Source organism: Meriones unguiculatus, chromosome 8, assembly GCF_030254825.1.
Source record: "Meriones unguiculatus strain TT.TT164.6M chromosome 8, Bangor_MerUng_6.1, whole genome shotgun sequence".
In the NCBI taxonomy this organism is placed as follows: domain Eukaryota; kingdom Metazoa; phylum Chordata; class Mammalia; order Rodentia; family Muridae; genus Meriones; species Meriones unguiculatus.
Genome location: NC_083356.1, coordinates 97,258,351 through 97,280,042, shown reverse-complemented (window position 1 = coordinate 97,280,042; position 21,692 = coordinate 97,258,351). Strand labels below are relative to the sequence as shown.

The 21,692-nt window shown below is 41.2% G+C and overlaps 1 protein-coding gene across 3 annotated transcripts in view; it reads right to left on the bottom strand.

Annotated features, from left to right (window-relative positions):
• The window catches only part of Gpd2 (glycerol-3-phosphate dehydrogenase 2), a 133,511-nt gene that overhangs the window by 94,457 nt on the left and 17,362 nt on the right, over window positions 1-21,692 (bottom strand). For 2 of the 3 annotated variants that reach the window (XM_060390190.1, XM_021651366.2), the window contains exon 2: window positions 1,569-1,678. The exons of the other annotated variant lie outside the window; for it this stretch is intronic. In XM_060390190.1, coding sequence (XP_060246173.1) covers window positions 1,569-1,670 — 102 coding nt within the window. In that variant the 5' untranslated portion in view covers window positions 1,671-1,678. The remainder of the gene's footprint in view (window positions 1-1,568; window positions 1,679-21,692) is intronic. 3 annotated transcript variants of the gene reach the window in all.

Genomic DNA, 21,692 nt, shown 5'->3' with positions numbered 1-21,692 from the left:
CAGCAGCTCAGGCCTGCAATCCCTGCATGATAATTTTTTTTCTCTTTCTTTCCTTTCTTTTTCTTTCTCTTTCTTTCTTTCTTTCTTTCTTTCTTTCTTTCTTTCTTTCTTTCGTTCTTTCTCTTTCTTCCTTCTTTCCTCTCTCTCTCTCTCTCTCTCTCTCTCTCTCTCTCTCTCTTTCTTTGTTCCCCTAGCAAAGCCTCCCTATGTAGCTCTGGCTGTCTTAGAACTCTGGAACTCAAATATAGATCATGCTGGCCTTGAACTCAGAGATCCACCTTCTTCTGCTTCCTGAGTGTTGAGACTTCTGTGCACAGGAAAATCAAGCCAAGCATGAGCTTTCTGAGTTTGAAGCCAGTCTGGCTTATAGAAAAAAAGCCTGTCTGAAATGAGAAGCTTATTCACTAGAAGGCAAGTGTGAAGTAATACATTAATTCTCTTAATATGTGTTTTTTTAAGGTGGTATTTCCCATTTAGGGTAGAAACTTTTAAGCAATATGCCTGGTTCTACCACCTTCTAGCAAAAAGAAACAGGAAGAACAATTAAGTGTAGGGAAACCCGTGGCCTACAGGTGGCTGCAGAAATGGTGAGGTGCGACAGCAAGCCAGCTTTGTCACCCAAGCTGCACCCTCCTCTTGAAGCAGAACTGAACTGCCCAGACAGCATGAGAGAAGAGAAATAGGAGATTAAAACTAGCTATAACATCTCAAGGCCAAAGACTACTAAATCCCGCAGTGAGATCATTTCCTGCTCTCAACTCATGGCTGTGGTACAAAGAGAAAAATAAAAGGAAACTGAACACTGTCTTCAGAAGTTCACGTTAATCCCATTGTTGCAGTGCCCCTCATTGAATCGTCCTCCTTCTGTGAGATAATAATGTACTTGCTACCTAAGTAGCTAAAATTAATTCCAGCACTCCAGAGGCGGAGGCGGAGACAGATGGATCTACGAGTTCAAGGCCAACCTGATCATTACAATGAGTTCTAGAATAGCCAAAGCTACACAGAAAAACTCTGTCTAAAAATAGAAAGAGATGATAAAGAAAGAAAGAAAGAAAGAAAGAAAGAAAGGAAGGAAGGAAGGAAGGAAGGAAGGAAGGAAGGAAGGAAGAAAGAAAGAAAGAAAGAAAGAAAGAAAGAAAGAAAGAAAGAAAGAAAGAAAGAAAGAAAGAAAGAAAGTTCAAATGAGGAAAAAAAGAAATGCAATCAGGCAGCAGATTTGGGCCTTTGCTTCTCCACTTCCGTTCCCAGCCTCCTGACTTCTAACAGTACAGACTTGGCAGGAGCAAGGAAAGCACCCAGGCATTTCAATGAACTGGACAAAGTAAAGTCTAAATGAACAAACCCTGGCACAAATAAATGAAACAGTCTTTAAAAATCAAGGAGCCAAACAGAGGCTTTTTAGAAGACATCCCCATTTTAAAACACGAGATTCTCAAAAGTTCACAGGCATTATAAGGCCGTATACTGAGGAACTCTCAAACTAAGCTGTTAAGTGTAATTTCTACACACAGCCATGAGCGTGCACAGCCACCAACGCTTCATCATCAGTTCATGCGCTTACTCACTTGCTTCCTTTTGTAATGAGCAAACTGAGAGAGTCCCAAAACAGTGGCCAGAGCTCCTCCGCCCACAAGAACAGTCCCTTTCACTGCCTTTTGAAATGCCATTGCTTAGCCTACAAAGAAAAACAGAGAAAATAAGAAGTTAATTTCATTGCATAATAATCTTAATAATAAAACATTGTACAGATTATGAAAGTATCTTAACGTAGACAAGGAAATACAAAATAAGAAGGTTCCTAACATGCCAATAGGTATGCCACAATCCAAAAGCAATAACTCAAAAAAACCAGGACAAGGAAATTGATTATGTAAACCTTACACTCAGAGCTGACAGGAATTAAAGAAAGAAATGCAAATTAAGAGACAACTCAGGGTATTTAAACAGTATAAAGTCAAGAGAGCTGTGAAAAGAAATGTCATTGTGGATTTGACAAAACTACAAGCTGTACTTGCGAATTTGTTCCACAGCTAATCCCTTCCACAAGGGAAACTGGTGGGAGTCCTGGGTCACTCAACAGGACAATAAACCTCAGGCCTGCTTCAGGTCCTTTGGCCAGTGTTCAATTCAAACTCAGAGACAATTTTCTGCAGCTTTCCCTTCTTGAATGTAACTCAACACACTGAGATTTCCATCACTAAAACAGCAGACACTTAACAGCTAGGAAGTCAACAAATGTCAGCCCCTGGTCCTCTAACAAAATGATAACTTAATGTGCAGTAACTCTTTTTGTTAGGGGAGTTAAAAAGGGGGGTAGGGGGAATGGTAGAAAGGGGGTGGGAGAAAGAAAAGGTTTTCTTCTAGCCAGTGACAGGACAGCAGTGGCAAAGAGAAGGCGCCTCTGTGCTCACAGTGTATGGCTGTATTGTGGGAGCACTTTCTTCCTTCTCCCTCGTTTTGTACTACTGGATTAATTAGATTTTTTTTTAAGTTCTGTTCTTGAGGATTTAAAATTATCTTTTGACTTCTTTAGAAGCCAAGAACATTGCAAAAAATAAGGATCCCATCAAAGTCCTCTGGTCTACTTTTATTCTGTCAAACAAACAAACAAACAAACAAAAAACCGATTAGCACTGTGTGAGTACTTTTAATTTTGTTTTTTAAAAACTTAGGAATCAATAATTTGACCTTCCTCCTTCCATTCACAAAAGCAGCTGACACACCCACCTCTTACAAGGAAGCCATCACCCTATTTTCAGGAATGGGTGGTGATCAGACCTGTCTGAACAACTCACTTATGCCCTACTGATATGGAACAACTTAGAGCTTACTAAGCTTACATACGGTTTTAACTTAGAATATATAAATACATATATATAAACTATAATTATATGTTGGGTTCCATATTGGATGTAAAATAGCTGCTCTATTCTCCTAAATTAAAGAATTTCAATGGAGTTGATAACTTGATTCTATAGAGAACTCATTTTGGAATTATATATACATATATATATTATACACTATATAATATTATACATTATAATACTATATAATATTATACATTAAAATAGAGGTTGGCATTTCTTAAATTTTTTTTTCCTTCTGATCTCCTTCATAAACTCCAAAATTCCAACATGGGTTTTTTTATTAACATTCTCACCTGGGAAATATTTCCTATACATACCCTGATTGGAGGTCTCTCTTAGTGTCTTTGTTGATGCAATTTAGAAAGGCAGGCATGACCAAAGAAACACAGAAAGGGAAAGGAGCCCTTCCCTGGGAATGGCTGAAGGCTCTCAGCAGCCAGAGAATCAAAACTCCAGATCAGATTTGCTCAAGGACCTTCTTCTCTAGTTGTAAATCCACAGTTCTCTAGGAATATCACCAAAACCCACTTAGAGTAAAAGGACATGTCCTAACCTCCTTGCAGTCCCTTTGGTTTCACTGTAAACAAACCGTAATCCTGTCCAAGGAATCTCTAGAGGCACTCTACAGTCTCACTTACCAGGGAGATAGAGGAGGGGAAGAGGGACAGAGAGCAGTGCGAGGGAGGAGAGAGGGAGAGGGGGAGGAGAAAGTTTCTTAGCAATCCTTTGAGATGTAAGTTGAGAGGCACCAAAACAGTATATACATCTAATGCCGAGAGACTATGTGCACTTCTTCCTTTCGGGTCCCATATCCATACTTGGATGTTTCTTATCCATTCTGAGCTTCTCTTCCTTGACCTCCGTGCTTAAAAACTATGAAAAATGTGTTTTAATAAACTAACTCTTTGACCCGTTTCACACTAAACACTCCTGGGTGCTCTTCTTTCCATGAGTATTTTTCTTTTTTGTTTGTTTAGTTTCTTTTGGATTTTTTGTTTTTTTGTTTGTTTGTTTGTTTGTTTTGAGATAGGATTTCTCTGTGTAGCCCTGGTTGTCCTGGCCTCACTTTGTAGACCAGCCTGGCCTTGAACTCACAGAGATCCACCTGCCTCCCTGGATTCTGGGATTAAAGACATGTGCCATCATGCCCAGCGGCACGGTTCTGTCTTTAATAATTTCCAACTCTATTTCACACAGACTAAGGCTAGAATTCTCTTCTGGTCAAAGCCGTGAAGCCTGTGCTGACCTGAGTCAGGGTTCCTAAAGCTGAGGGGGCTCCATGAGCTGCTGCAAGCAGTGACGTGGAGCTGTGTCTTCACCTGCCACCACTTGACACTTTCCTTACACAACCATCCACTTTTGTTCAGACTGGGGAAGATCCTGTGTACCCTGGTTAGAGAAGCCACACATTCAGTTACCCTTAGGCTAAACCTTATCTCCTTTAAAGATCAAAACCACCTGAGAGCGGACACCCATTTGTCACAGCCTTACACTGTTTAAGGCGCTGAGACAACTGTTCCTAAGGGTGCCTGTCACAAGAAGAGAAATCCTGGGGCGCCTGAGACAGCCTGCATTCAGACAGTTAGTTTGATCAACTCTGGACAGAGATTAGAGTCCTAGTTTTATTTCCTTAAACAATGCACATGCCTACCCCATACAGACAGAAGCCTGGTGGTCTATTGGATGTGAATGTGGTGGCTGGTGGACTTAAGGTAGTTTCACCATTTGTCTGGCTGATGACATCATTCATTCATGACCTCACAAAGGAAACTACACATCATCACAACTGTGGGTTGGCACACAGAGGTCACTGAGAATGTCTCAGCATTTGGGGTTTGTTCATTCAGCCGATTGAGTTTAGGGCAGATTCTTCCAAAAGTGTGGTTTCCCTACCCACCTAAATTGTCATTTTTTTTTTCTTTTCTTTCTTTTCTTTTCCTTTTTTTTTTTTTTTTTTTGGTTTTTCGAGACAGGGTTTCTGTGTGTAATAGCTCTGGCTGTCTAGTTGTCTTTTTTCAATTTTATTCTCCTATATTAAAATTCACAAAAGATTATTTTTAATAACTCACTAATACTAAATAAAACTATATTCACATAACACCAGAGTTAGCAATAATTTTCACTGTTGTCACCTTTTTATATAAGTTCATGCAGTAATTAAAAGCTTATTTTTACTGAGACCCTATCACATCAAACAAAAACAAAAGCTATTTCTATCATTACTAAATCATCTATAAGGTCACCTAATTACCTGTAATGAGTAAAGCAAACGCACAGGCAGCCCAAAAGCCACAGACTGTTTCACACAGTTATCCTAAAATCAGCATTGAGGTGTCTCTTTTTATTAAGAATGTCAAAATGGGGCTGAAAATGGCGGTGCACACCTGTAATCCCAGCAGTTAGGAGGCATAGGCAGGCTGATCTCTACTAACTTCAGGCCAGCCAGGTGTCTATAATGAGACCCTGCCTCAAAAAGGAAAAAAATAAAAATAAAAATTCACAATGACAACAGCTGTCAATCGTGGAAGCTGCTTTATTTCTTTTCACACTTTCGCTTGTTTCACCTTAAAAAAACACCTAGCTTCAGGGAAGGGGATGGCTCAGTGGCCAAAGAGTTCGCCTCAGAAACAAAGACCTGGGTTCAGATCTGAACCCACATAAAAGGCAGGATTTGGTAACATGCATCCACAACCCCAGTTCTCCTAGAGGGAGATGGGGAGCAGAGAAGGAAGAATCTCCCAGAAGCTCCCTGGCAGCTACTCATGTGTATTCAAAAGAAAAGCAAAAGACCCTATCTCAAAGTGGAAAGCATCAACTAAAACCTGAGGCTGTCCTCCTACCCACCACACACACACACACACACACACACACACACACACACACACACACCATGTCATTAAAAGACATTGATAAACCTAACGCAGTGGCACACACCTTTGATCTCTCTGGCAGAGGCAAGCAGATCACTGTGAGTTCGAGGCCAGCTTGGTCTACAAAGCAAGTCCAGGACAGCCAAGGCTACACAGAGAAACCCTGTCTCCAAAACCCAAAAACCAAAACAAACAAACAAACAAACAAACAAACAAAGGCACAGAAAAAGCCTCTGGCAAAGTATATGCCAATCGTAGTGGGCCAAATAAAACAAAGGTTTTGCTTCAACGTTCAAAAAAATTTTATTTAAAAGCAATAAATATAAGCCTTACACTACGAGCATGGGTCCATTACATTACCTTATAAGGGAAAAGTTTTCACAGTTGATACAAAAAAAAAGATTATTTCCAAGCATCAATTTTAAAAGTAATAAAATGGGCAAGAGAAATGGCTCAGCAATCAAGAGCACTGTCTGTTCTGCCAGGGTTTGATTCTGGGTGCCAAATATTTGGTGGTGGCTCACAATCTTCTTAAACACCAGTTGCAGGGGAGGGGATCCAAATGCCCTCTTCCGTTAGCAGGCACTCAAGTGGTACACAGACATACATGTAGGAAAAAATCATCCATACACATAAAGTAAGATTTTTTTTTAAATGGTAAAAGCTGCAACCAGAAAGAGAGCAAATAATGTGAGGCAGAATAAGAAATCAGAAAACAAAAACAAAAACAAAAACAAAAACAAAACAACAGCAACAACAAAAACGAGGGGGATGTGGGAAGAGAAAGCAGCCCTCCCATGCTGGGACCTTCCTTATCAGAAACATCAACAACAAAAAAAAAAAAATCAAAAAAATTAGAGATGCTGTTTTTCCTCAGGATATAAACAACAACGAGCTCTGCTCACGCAGGACGTGTGTGGCCTTGAGTTCAACTGTTTAGTAGTCCTTTCTCATCCTAAATCTAAGAGGCACCTCACAGACCCAACCAATGCTTTGTTTAAAATGGAAAGTTTGAACAAAATGTAAACAAAAGGGTCTGGAGGATGACTCCACGGGTAGAGTGTTTGCTGTTCCTGCAGGGGACCTAGGTTCCCAGCAAGTACCGGGAAGTTCACACTTGTCTGTAACTCCACTGTCGGGTGGTCTCATCTGTTCTCTGCAGGTACAAGGCATGCATGTGTTGCATATATATATATATATATATACACATATATATAAAGTAATATAATATATATATTATGCAAAGTACTCACAAACTTAAAATAAAAATCTTTTTAATCCTGAAAAAATTCTTTAAACATAGATCAGCTCATATTTTCCCATGTTTTAAATTTGACTTAATTTCTAAACTTTGCTTAGTCTGTAAACTTTGCTTGACATTTTATCGGTCGACTAAGGTAATGGCACTTTACTCTGAATGTTCTGAAATCCTTTCACATTCAAGGGGCCCAACTCATTGTAGGATTCTGCTTTATCTGATCAGAGGGGCGTGGTGCTGAAAGGGAAAGAAAGAAAGAAAGAAAGAAAGAAAGAAAGAAAGAAAGAAAGAAAGAAAGAAAGAAAGAAAGAAAAGAGAAAATGATACAAACACAAAATTAACTAGCTTATCACACAGCTCAATGTCCATGCCTTCTGAACTGTTAATTAAATTACATGCACAGTGATTCAGGACCGGCTCCCATGGTGGCACAGCCCACCTCTAACTGTTCTTCCAAGGAAACTACTAGCTTAGCTGGCCAAGCCTGATCAAAATGGGCCTCACTTGCACACATATCTGCTGGAGCTGTACGTCTCCCTTTACAGTACAACTGTGGGCAGAAGGTTATGAGAGAGAAGAGGCCAACTAGATGACAATGTTTAGTCCCTGTGTAGGATGAAGGAGCCTGGTGTAAGGCAACCCTGGGAAATATGACCACAGAGAAATCCCTAATCTTTCGACAAGACCTGACAAATGGTGACAGAAGGAAGTGGGCAGAGCATGAACTTGTAAAATGAGTGGTGCTCGGAGCTGGGGATTGGCCCCACGGGTACAATGTTCTGATCCAGAAAGACAAACAGGCTGAAGGGGGGGGGAAGAGATCAGTTTGGAACTGAGGAAAATTGAACTCTTAATACAGCACTTCTACGAAGAGAGCAAGAGCGTTAGCCATATACATCTAAAAGTTATTTTTAAAAAATGGTCATCCGAGTAATTACCGACAGGTATTGGCTTGGGAAGCATCAGCTTAAACATGACCATCACAACCGCTACCTGAATGCTCACAGACTATTGCCTGGACCTACCTGGTTCAACTGAACACATAGCTGCCCCGTGAGGACTCCTACTACAGATAGCAACTCCGATCACCATGAAAAAAAAAAAAAAAACATCTCAAACACAGTCACTGCGTGTTCCCCACCTGTCTGCTCCTACTCAAAGCCAAGGCCACCCTCCCAGCTAAATCATACACTTGAACAACTTAATCAAACATCTACTTTTAAAAGCAAGAAATAACACCAATTGAAAAATATGGAAAAGCCAGCCAGAACGCTCAGTGGAAAAAGGGCCGACCACACAAGCCTGCCCTCCTGGTTCAGTGCCGCAGACCCCAAGATGGAGAGAACTGGCTCCCACAAGTTGTTCTCTGATCTCCACACATTTGCCATCGTCTGTGAGCACAAGCACACAGACCTGTTATAGGTATACAAGGATAACAAGTAAAACAGGTTTTAAGAAACAAAAATACAGAAGAACAACCAGAAGTAAGTATACTTATCTAGAAAGAATGTTTACTTCCTGGCCCCTGAATTCCCTGCCCACTCACTGTATGCAATTTACTCCCCACTCGAGATCTTCACCTAATCTCCTCTCCCAGCACTCAACAAGAGGTAAAAGTGACATAAATAAGATTCCATGCAAATGTACTTATCACTCACTGTGAAAGAAACCCTGGACCTGTGGACCAACTTCCCTATCTCTCTGGCCTCCCATCAGCAATCCCAGTGACCTGCAATGAACTATGAATCTTCGTGTTCCCCACTAACTGCAGAAGCATGGAACATCTCAAGACATGTGTACGCCAGCACGGGAATAAGCATCCCTTTCGAGTATGATCAGTGTGAGGAAAAAGCACAGTTCAAAGGGCACTTTCAGCAGGGTGTGCTGGTGCGTGTGTGTCATCCCAGGACAAGGAAGGAGGTGAGCTTGAGAGGAATAGCAAGATGTGTCTTGAAAGGCAAAGGGCAGAGGATGGAGCTCTGTGGTGGAGCTCTTGAAGAGTAAATCAACCACCAGCCTGGCAGTTTCGCGGGCGGGGCTCTCTAGCAAAATAGCAGAGTGTTCCTTGCTCTTCTAATTACCTACACTGAAAAACCCAAACGTGCAAGGCGTTTCAGATACAGAGTAAGATCACCAGGGCATAACTTAGAGGTAGCACTAACCGTTTACAAACCAGGCAATACAAGGAGGTCCAGAGATAGCACACAGCCCCCTGCACTTCTCAGTGTGCAGCTGAGCACAGAAAGCCACCCCCACATTCCACTGAGTCATGTCACACAGTCACACCCATGAGAGGCCCAACCCAAGGGCCCAACCCACATGTCCAACCACATATTAATCCAGTGACTTTTAAAAGAAAGGTAGTGCAGCCCTTCCTCAGAGGAAATCCTACCCAGTTATGGCCAGAATTTAGACTGCCAGCAATGTACAGCAGGGTGAATCTCCAAAGCACTTTCCTTTCCAGTTACCCATGCTAAAACTACAAGGGTAGGGATTTTTTTTTTTGGGGGGGGGGAACTACTGTTGTTTAAAAATTTTCTGTGACAGTTTCCTGTAGCACAGGCTAGCCTTAAACTTCTGATATCCTGCCTCTGCCTCCAAAGTGATGAGATTATGGGAAGCATCAGTACACACAGGTTTGGGCAGGTTGTACCAAAGCAAACTCTTTATTATTCCAGCTGCCCGAAAAGAAGTGGCTGTTGGGGCTGGAGAGATGGCTCAGCGGTTAAGAGCACTTGGCTGCTCTTCCAGAGGTCCTGAGTTCAATTCCCAGCAACCACATGGTGGCTCATAACCATCTATATTGAGATCTGATGCCCTCTTCTGGCATGTAGGTGTACATGAAGATAGAGCATTCATATACATAAAATAAATAAAAAAATATTAAAAAAAAAAGTCGCTGTTGGTTCAGATGCAGAACACACTGACAAGTGCTTACACAAGCAAGTGGCGAGCAAAGCACAAAAAGGACTGGTTGGAAAATAGATGCAAGTGTTCATCTTAAGACGTGGACTCTAATAGAAAAAAAGTGAATATAACAAGTTCTGAGAAAACAGTAGATGCCGAGACAGAGGTGCCTTCAGTAAGTGTGTGTGTGTGTGTGTGTGTGTGTGTGTGTGTGTGTGTAATTATAAAGAACACACACCGAACACGATATCAGGGAACAACAAACATGAAGACTTTTCAGAAGTCAGTGAGCAAAGCATTCTCCTGGTAATGCAAGATAAATGAAAGCTCTGAGGAGCAGTGAGAACATGAGGTATCCTCAGGTTCCAGATGATCAGGTTCTCGGCTGTGGCTCCGGAGGAGGGAAAACACCATTTTCCCACGGGACTGGTGTCCCACGCCTCCACACCCTCCCAGACAGCAGGGTTAATTCAAGGAAAGCTAAGACCTTCTACATCCAATCTGCTTCCTCGGAAAAATCCATGCCCAGGAGGCTCACACCCAGCCAGCCAGCCACCACCACAAACAAAGAAAAAAAATCAACAGAGATTAATAAGAAAAAAGGACAGAGAGCTGGAGAGATGTCTCAGAGGTTCAGAGCACTGCTCCTGAGTTCAATTCTCAGCAAGCACATGGTGGTTCACAACCATCTATAATAAGATCTAGTGTCTTCTTCTGGCGTGCAGGTGTATATGCAGATAGAACATTGTATACATAATAAATAAATAAAATTTAAAAAACAAGAAAAAGAAGAAATAAAAGTCAGAAAGCATGAGCTCTCCATATTTGACTTTCCTTAGCTGCCATTAAGTGAGGACAGATTACCTTAAACATGCGAAAACAACTGATTTACATGGAAAGTTGGTCCTATAATTTCACTGTAAAGCTAGCTGAAGGAACATCAATTGTTTTCTCTTCTGGTCTGCACTGATGGAAATGAAGTAGCTATGATAAACATGGCTTTATCATAACCCATATACAGACTGCTGAGGTAACTGTACAGTTCTTACCTAATGCTATCCTACTGGTGTGCAGAACACTGCATTGAAATTTTAATATGTTCATTTCTTCAGTCCTGTCTTTCTTTGTTACTTTTGCTCATGCATGTATATTTAGGATAAATGTGTTGCTTAAAAGTTTATGACATTTGGAAATAAATTTCAAAATGTTTCTAAAGTTTTTTTTAAAAAAAACAGCTAAAAATACACTATATTAATTTACAGTTTCAACCAGAGTACTTTGAAATCTCTCGGACTACTTTCCATAAATCTCTCTCCAGGCATGAATGGGCCAGTTATATCATTTTAGGAGCTAACCCACAGCTACAGATGCGTGAGAATGAGGCTAACTCAAGACCTTTCTCCAGAAACAAAGGCAGGCTCCTTTAAACCAAGAGGAAAGACTGGCAAAGGGAAGGGTCCAGCTGTGTCCAAAGCTCATCAGAGTTCTAATAGTGTAAGTAAAAGTCACAAAAATAAAAGGAGAAAAAGAGCTAAATGAGCCAACTGAAAGTATATATTAAAAAAAAAAACTAAAACTTGAATGTGCAATTTTTCTTTTTACAGTTTAATATACAGTGTAATGACAATTAACAATGTACTTATTTCAAACTCCTCTAAAATAAAAATATATTGAAATAGGAGAGGTCTTAGAGGAACAGGTAGATAAATGTTCACGTATTCATTTAGTATTTAAGAACTAACTTTGTAATTGCCACACTGTGTCCTTACATTCTCTGCCCTATCAAAATGAACACAGAAACTAAAGCACAAATTTCATCCTTTTTCCTTATTTTCAAGAAGTCCATCGTAGAAGTACAAGAGATCTCTTCCTTATGGAGAGTGATCTATGGGAGCTGAGCTTTCTGTTTCAAATGAATGAGTCTATAAGATACGCAGCAAGTAAAAGTGAAAGAAACAAAGCTAGTAGCAGCTAGGGAGAAGGGCACAGAAACAGCAAAAACACCCCAAAAATAAGGCCATTACAGCATCTGCAGATAAGACTGGGGAAGCCAGGCTATCATAGGCATGCTGGGAGATTTTTGGGCAGAGGAGAGTTCTCAGGAGAGCTTCTAGCTTCTCATTCCCTTGGTGGGCATTTTTATTCCATGGGATAAACAATAGTTACTTCTAATGGAAATGGTTCACCTTCTGTGTGTTCTCAAGAGCAGTGTTTTTAACACCCTTAGCTGTTGGCTGCTCTCCTTTCTCTGAGTCACAGAGTTAGGGAGTCAGCCTGACCTAGGGCAAGGAGTTTTGAAGATCACTTAAAAGAAATATACCTGGGTCTTAGACAAGGAAACACTTATTGTTACTAGATTCCACTTTCAAAAGTGTAAACAGCACATGATAATTACCCACATCATGTGTATTATATCATCTCAACAAAACAGATTTAGATTCATTAAGTACAAGCAACCACTGTTTAATTTATAACAAAATGGTTTACCTTCTTCTTCATTGCTATAATCAGGAAGAAACATAGTTCACCAGGGGCAATTTGTTGAGCAATTTGTTAAGTTCACTTTAAAAGCAAAGTTTGGGGGCTAGAGAAATGGCTCTGCAGTTAAGAGCACTTACTGCCCTTTCAGAGGACCTCAGTTCAGTTCTCTGCACTAACAAATCACAACCAGCTGTAACGCCATTTCCAGGGGATCTTACACCAGGCATGTACATGTGTTTTGCACACACACGTAGGTAAAACATTCATTTTCAATAATAATAATCTTTTTTTTTTAAATAAAAGCAAACTTAATTACTTATTGTGTGTAGTCCTGGAATTGTAACTTAGAATAATCCTGAAAAGGGTGATATGAAATGACCCTCACATGTAAAACTGATTTCCAGAAAATGCCCATCCAAAATGCCAGTCAAGGTAAGAAACTCAGTGGCTAGGAGCCTGATATCAAAGTAAATAAACTTTTGTTTTCATATCACCTAACAAGAAACTCCTTACTTTGCATAAGAAGACTGCTTTTAAAAAATAAAGAGTACTCAACCAGGCAATGGGGGCACACACGATTACTGTGTGTTAGTCCCAACACTGGGGAGGCAGAGGCATGCAGATCTCTGGAATGGAGGCCAGCCTGAACGAAAGAATGAGTTCCAGGAGAGCCAGGGCTGTTAAAACAAAATGAAAAAGAAAAATACTCAACCCCTGAAAAAGAAATTTCAACTCCATCTTGAAGATAAAGGAATTAGGAAAATACGCCCACTAGTCACATGATTCCTTCAGCCTCCTTTATTTCTGGGTTAGTGAAACAGTAGGCACCCCTTTTGACAGCACAAGATGCTTTTTAGATTTCATATGCAGGAACAGGATCTAAATAATTAAGAAAAAGCCATTTATTTTGCTCAGGATAAAGTGCTGTATGCTACCAATAGAGTACAAATGTTTGCCTTCACTCTGCAATATCATCAAGCCTCTAATCCATATTCATTAGCACTGTAACTAAACGGACAGTCACAGCTACTGAACACGGTTTCCTGGGTCTACGTCATTGTTTAAATAAAAGTCTTTCTAAAAGTCTTCAATACTGTAAAAATGAAATTATAAAGCGAACCAAATGAAAAGGTTTTTTGTTGCTGTTGTTGTTTTTTTTTTTTTTTTTTTTTTACATGCGTGAGTGAAAATTTTGAGGTTCTTTTGTTTTGACTTCTTATGTTTTTCTTTTTCAAGACACCCGGTACCTCTCTCTCTCTCTCTGTAGTACAAGCTGGACAATATCTATGTCAATTTTTTTTCTTTATTATTTTTACCACTGAATGAGAAGGAACCGTATCAGTTCTTTCCAATCATAATTGCATGATACACATTTATAAATTACAACTAAACCTTAAAAAATGCTTGAAGTTAGTTTATAAGATCCAGGGCTTATTGACTTACGGTGATGGAAAGGCAAGTGTGGTGATGCATGCCGAATTAGCCCAGAACTCTGGGGGTGGAGGCAGGAAAATCAGTCATCTGAAACTATAGTTCTGTGTAAGGACAGCTTGAGCTATAGGAGAGCCTATCTCTTTTTTTTTTTTTTTTTTTTTTTTTCAGCTTAAAGTTAAAAACACACTCTAGGTAACTAGGTCACTATGGTGGTACAGGCCTGTAATCCCAACATTCAAGAGTCAGAGAGAGGATGACCACAGGTTTGAGGCCAACCTGATCTACATAGTGAGTTTTAAGCAAGCCAGGGTTATATAGTGAGGTGTCTCAGAAGAACCAAACCAAGTGTGGGAGTACATACCTGTAATCTCAGCACTTGGCAAAGGGAGAGGCAGGGAAATCAGGAGAGTTTCCCGGCAACTATCACTATGAAATTCATTCAAGTCACCCCAGTCTATGTGAGAACCTGCCTCCAAAACAATAAAAAAAAATAAATAAATAATAAATAAAATAAAAGGTCATGCCTGTGTTGTATTGCAATTAGTAGTACCAAAATATTTTCAGTCAACCTTTTGCACCGTGAAAAGCTAAACTGTTTAAATATCGGTCTACTACAGCACTATTACAAATACTTCCAGTTTACGTCCTGGGGAGAACTGAATTAAAGAATAATCCTGCACATAATCCTTCGGTCAGGAAGTCTGCTGGGGTGGGGATCCAGGCATTCTTCTGCCTTGCTGTAAAGAGGAGCCCAGAGATCAGAGCTTGCCACACTGTATCTCTTGTGCCCCTTTTCACCCTGTAGCCTGCTGAAATCCACATTCAAATTCACTAGTCACAATAATCTCCAACTGTATTGTTCTTGCTAAAGTAATCAGACGCCCTAAAAATGTCTGACCTTTAAAGAAACAGCTATCAGAAAATAAGAGAGGTTGAAATAAAATGGCTGCTCACAATAATCCTGTTCAAGAGTATGTGCAAAGGTACAACATTGTTTAAACCCTCCAGTCCCTTCACCCTTGACAAAAAAAAAAAAGCAAAAGTTATGAGCAACATTGTTACTTCCATCTCAGTCTTTGTAGCTGCAGCCACGTGTAGTCCTCCTGCCTGTAACCCTACTAGCAAGCATGCTGAGCAAAAGGAATTCCATAGGTCCCGGTCTAGCCTGAGCTACACAGCAAGACACTCTCTCAATAAAATAAAACGTAAAATAAAATAAAATAATCTTGCCTGAAACAGACTTGGTCAGAAGATCTTACTCATCCCACCCAACCTCATATTCTGTATCCTTCTTAAATCTTCTTTTCAGATTTTTTTTTCTTTTCTCCCTTAAGAGGTCTGGCACACACTCTAAAGGGAGAGCGTACGTATAGACATGTAAGCAAGTCTAGTTAGTCACCAAGGGCTGAGATAGTCGTTGGCACCAACATGACACAGCTAACCACAGAGGGAGTCAACACTTACATCCCATAAGCAGAGAGAATAAAGGGTTTTACCTAATATTCTAAGTTATCTTTGATTTGAAAGAAGGAAGTGGAGCTCAGCGGGTAAAGGCACTTGCCACCAAGATTGAGAATCTGAGTTTAATTCCCAGGGCCCACAAGGTGTAAGGAGGGAGCCAAATCCTGCAAGCTGCCCTCTAACCTACACACACACACACACACACACACACACACACACACACACACCCCTACACACACACACACACAGCACATACTCTTCTTGCAGAGGAACCAAGTTCAATTTCCAGAACCTACATCAGACAGCTCACGCTGCTTGAACCAGACTTACAGATGGGTTTGAACTGCCACGTGAATGCCATCTCTCCAGTCCCAGTTAATTGCTTTATTTCCTCCCTTTTTTGGGGAGGGGGGCGGGGGTGAGTGGGGGTGACTTTGATCATCACACACAAGCTATGATACAGCAGTGCCTCAGCAACAGTAGAAAACAATACTATCAAAGTGTTCATTCCTTCATTAGACAGCCCATCTCAATGTATCCTTTATCTGCATTTGAAAGGCTTTTTTTTTCCTATTTCTTCCACACTATCAGGCTGATGATAATTTGTTTAAACTTTAAGATTTCTAAGTACTTCCCACTTATCACCATGGTTAGAAACCCAAGAGCAAAATTAGCTAATACTGATCCAAAGACAAACAAAGAGCTGCAAACAGTGAAAGAAGCTACACAGCAGCATCTCAGCATTTGGACTTTCATCCTCTCGCTTTAACACTTCCAGGGTATTTCTCCCTTTACCCTCTCCTGCTGTAGGTTAGAAAACTTGAGGATTTTGGCATACACGATATGTATACCGCAAACTACCCACAGCTTTCCCGAACATGAAGAATTCCAAGTCAGGCAAAGTGGGAAATACCAGTCACTCTGGCCAACCCACACAGAGTTTCAAATTCTCCTGTCTGCCTGAGACTCTGTCTCACAATTCTAAAACCTGGGTGGGGTGGGGTGGAGTGGTCTACACCTTTGATCTCAGCACATGAGAGGCAGAAGTGGGTGGATCTCTGTAAGATCAAGGGCAGCCTGGTCTACATAGTGAGTTCCAGGCCAGCTAGGGTTACATAATGAGTAAAGTAAAAAAATAAAAAATAAAAAATAAAAAAATAAAATAAAATCCCTTGGTGATGAGTTACAGCGCTATACAACTTGAAGGCTGAGACAGAAGGATTACAGGTTTGAGTGTGAGTTACATAGATCATCTCAGAACACAGAAAATAAAACAGTGAGCCTGGGCAGGTGGGTCAGTGAATAAAGTGTCTCTCGGGCAAGTAGGAGGATCAGTTTGTGTCCCAGCACCCACCTAAGTGTCGGGCAAGCATCGCAGCCCATCTCTAATCCCAGCACCTGGAAGGAAAAGACACGGGATGCCAGGGTCATGCTGGATCTCTGGCCTAGTCAAATCAGCAAGCTCTGGGTTCAAATAGGAGCTCTGCCTCAATATGTATTATACTCATGGAAGCATACACACAAACACACACATATTATGTGCTTTGGCTAGTCTTAGGTCAACTTGGCACAGGGTAGGGTCATTGAAGAGGAGGGATTCTCCACTGAGAGAATGTACCTAGGCAAGCCTGTGGAGCATTTTTTAAAATCAGTGATTGATGGGGAGGGTTCAACCATTGTGGATGGTACCACCCCTGGGCTCTACATGAAAGCAGGCTGAGCAAGCCAGGAAGCAGCTCCTCTCCCTGGCCTCTGCATCAGCTCTTGCCTCCAGCTTCCTGCCCAGACTTCCTCGGGGATGGACTGTGATGTGGAAGTGTCAGCCAAACAAACTCTCCTAACCAAGTTGCTTTGGTCATGGTGCTTCATCACAGTGATAGTATCCCTTAACTAGGACACCACACACACACACACACACACACACACACACACACACACACACACACGACAAGATTATTTCATGGCATATACGTGCACACAACTCAGGTTTTATCCTCACCTGCATAAACCCACACTATCTTGAAAACAATACAGCACACCTCTCCTTCTGCTCCAGAAACAATCAGAATGTTTTCCTACATTCACCCAGATTTAAAGGGGTCTACTTTTTAGCTGGTTAGGGTAGAAAATGCAAAGTTCTGTCTTCTAACCACATATATGCAGATCATCTCAGCTAATCAGAATCGATATAGCCATTTGTAAGGCAAAGTAAAGGACAGTCGCCCTAATTCTAGCCAACATTTTAGCCAAATGGCACAAATACACCTATATCTATACCCTGTATCTTTAAAATGTAGATTAAAAACAGGATCATGTATAACTGATACTTGTTTACAAAAAAGGGCCATATATATATATATATATATATATATATACATATACTAGTTATATATATATATATATAACTAGTATATGTTCAACATAATTAATTTATAACTGAATTACTGTCAGTACAATATATTGACACTTCAAGTCTTTTTCAGTACTTTCAAGTGCCTCCAGAATAAACTAAGTCCAATTTTCACAATGTGAGCCATATTTTTGTTATTGCTGTATTTTAGAACACAAACATATTCTACACACACTATTTTTGCAAAGGAAAGCAAAAATCGTAAGTTCTTAGAATATAACCAAAGCAGGAATTCCACCAAATATTCAGAAAAATGTCCCTGAACCATCTTGCCAAGTGAAGAAAGCAGGTTGAGGGCCACTGGGTCTGAATGTGTGCTTTTATCTGGGATGTTGGAATGCCTGCTAGAACCCCAGCACAGTTGAGAGTGGAGGACCCGTCTGTCATCATGGATTGGGGGTGTTTTATAAACATAAGCACCTTTTAAAATAAGATAATTTTTAAATGACAAGTGCTATGAAAAAAATAGATCAGATGAGTAACAGTCTAGAGAGAGTAATGGAGGAGGAGTGACAGATTCAGATCTGGATAAAGTACTCATGAACATGATCTGTAGAAAACAGTTGAGGGGTCAGCATGCCGCTCCTGAGGGAAGCATTTTTGCAAGAGGCCAATAGACAAGCAACGATCCTCAGCCTGTACAGCCTCCAACTCCTTGGTATGCCAAAAGGCCACTGTGACTGCATCAAGTGGCGCCTACAGTGGGTTATAGCCAAGGTCAGAAAGACAGACAGGTGCACAGTCACACATGACCTCCTCCTAGCGAGGCTTTCATTCTGATGATACAGAGACAGCAAGTCAATGAAGGGCTTCAAGCATACAACGATCCGATGAAATACATGTTACAAGAGAAAGAATCGGCTGCGGTATACAGATCAGTGGTAGAGCATTTACCTACTAGGAGAGGTCCTGTATTTGAAATCCAGGGAATCAGGAAGGGCAGAGAAAATAGGAAGAGGGAGTGTGTAAAAGCAGTTGCTTTTTAACAGGACACAGCCATGTTCATCAATATACAAAAACGTACAAAAAGAAGGCAGGAAAGAGAGATAAAGCATGAAGAACTTCCCTGAGAAAGAAAGTAAAACACACAAACCGCAATCAAAAATAGCATCTACAATAGGAAAACCCACACTTCCGGGATCATCTTGAGTACAAAAAGCTATTGAACTCACATATTTGAAAGACTGCTCTCTCTCATTCAGTGTGACAGGCTGGTACAAAGAACAGGTTGTCTGAGAGAACCTCTTCAATGCCCACAGAGAAAGCCGTCTTCATATCTAGTCCCCCTGGGGCTAAGGCGGTTTGCAGGTTATCCTCCCATATAAACACAGGCACTATTCATCACCTGATTTGGGACATGTATTACAAAAGAATCTCGGGTCACATCTCAATAGCAGAAGAGACCCACGGCACCAGCATCTACAGACCCGAGAGCTCAAATGCTATGCGAAGCAGTGTGACCCAGTTGAGTGCAGATTTAATAGGAAAGAGAGACTGCCAATGATTAATTACAGTTACTTATTTTTTATGGGTTTGAATCTTGATGAGGATGCCTGGCCTCTCCCCATTTTATTTCATAATTTCCCCCCTGTTGGAGACTGAAGAGTAAAAGTCAATTGCCTGAGCGTTGTCGTCACACCAGAAGCTAAAGGGCCCTACATTTCAATTCCAGCTCAGAAAACACTCTGACTGAGCAGATGCAATTCGCCAGACCCCAGTGGACTAGGCTAGCACTGTTGTCAGTCAAATCACACAGCGGATGGAAATCAGTAGAGCACATTAGCAATTTAGACTCAACAGCTTCTCCTCAGCCAGAGACCCTAGGATAATGCTGAATGAAACTCAAAGCTAAAGATTCAGCCCATAGCCTGAGCCCATGCTCTTACCAAGATGCAGGCAGGAGGCAAGTGACTTGTAAAATGGCATTTCTAATAGGACTCTTGTCAAAACTCCAGGATCCAATATCAATGTGGTGACCTTCAGGCCTGACCTCACCCAGTGCACTTCTGCCTACTCCCGGAGCCATTACCTTGGCAGCTGCCAACAATATGTTTTGTTATGTGCGTATGTTCTGAGGCAGCTGACTGTTTCCACAGAGACTATGACCTGAGGTGTTCACCCCACCCCTATGACAACTGCAGCCTGAACAAAGACACCTGACTTCTCTAGACCTCAGTTTCTTCAAATAAAAGATCAAGATTGGGAGTGGAGCAATGTACCTCTGTCTGAAGCATTAAAGAGTTTCAGGACAGCTGGGGCTACAGAGAGAAACGCTGTCTTTAAAAAAAAAAAAAACTAACACAAAAAACCCTGGAGTTTGTATCCCACACATGTAAAAGCTAGGCATGGTGGAGGAGGGCTCCTGTAACTCTAGTGCAGGTGAGTGATGAAGACAGGTGTACTCCCTTCAAGGCCAGGTAATCTAGTCAGTCAGTGCTTAGATTTTTAGCACTAGGGATGGAGATGCAGTGAAGAGAATGTAGAAAATTCATTATGGGAAGAGCAAAACAGTGACCCAACTCAACATAGTTGGAACATTCCTTTAATCCCAGCACTTGGAAGGCAGAGGCAGGAGGATCATCACAAATTCTAGGCCTGTCTAGTCTATATAGTAAGTACCAGGGTAGTCACAGCAACCTTCCCAGACCTTGACTCAAAAAAAAAAAAAAATCAAAAAGTGTGTGTGCATATAAATTCCTGTTTAAGCAGATGTGCATACACACATACATGAAGTCAAGTAAGTTGAGTCATTTTTATTTTCTTCCTTGTATGCACCATTTTTAATATCTATATAATGATTGTGTGTTATTATTCTTGTAATAAAAATGGTGCACGTGGTAACCATGAGCTCTAAGAGAAGCCTGCAGATGGACATCGGACATCTGACCAAATGTCACGCCATCTGACCATTACTGGGTGATTTTCCTGTTATACCATCGTTCTCGTCTTTAATAAAGATGAGAAAACAACCACACAGAGAACAGAGAAATATGCTTTGCCTTTTCTATATATTGGGAGTCTTGGAACAGGAACTAGAAAACATTACAGAAGTGTTTACCTTTTTGTGAGAAAGGTAGAGTATCTACCCCAGCTAAGATGAACCTGCCTTATAGTAACTATTTAAAATAGTTAAATGGATTTCAGCATGTGTGTGTGTATGTGTGTGTATACATGATTGCAACAATGTGTATCAACAATACACACTCAGAAGTCTGAGGACAACTTTCAGGGGTTGGTTCTTGCCTTATAGCTTTCTGTAACTGTGCTGCAGACTCCAGGCTACCTAATTCTAGAATCTTCAGGGTGGCCACTCAAACAGGGGCCCTTGAACTGTACTAGACCATAAGGGAAGCTCACAGGCCTCTCCTGGGATGAGCTCAACCTTGCTTTTCCCTCTGCCAGTAGCAATGTCCTAGTTATTTGCAGGGCACAGCTCCTTCTCTGTGTACATCCGGGTGCCTGCTAGTCGCAGGTGCCCTCCTTAGCCCAGTCACACTCGACTGAGCACATTCAGGGTGGTGTGGCTCATTCGACTGACACCACTGTCAAGTTCAGTACAGCATCCATGGTAGGAGGACATTTACCACACCAGCAGCCATGCAGCTCAACACAGACACGCGCCGTGCAACCATGAGTTTAGTTACCTCCTCTATAAAATCTCACCTGCATCAAAAAAAAAAAAAAAAAAAAAAAAAAAAAAAGACACAGTGTGAAACATATACCTGCCAACTACCACGGTAACATACAAGACTTCTAAGCACCTACAACACGCTCTCACTCACATTCTGCACTCTCACGGTACAGATGTGGCCACTATGCATGCCTGAAAGTAGAGAAGGAAACGGCAACAGCCTTCCTTCACTGTGCTACCACCCCGCTTTGGCCCATCCAGCCCTGCGCTGACCCAGGTATACCTAACACTCACAGATAAACCCTGTCACTTCCCTAAAGTCAGTAGGCCTCCTCCAGCTCTTCCCTTCCAAAGCAAACATTCTCTAAAA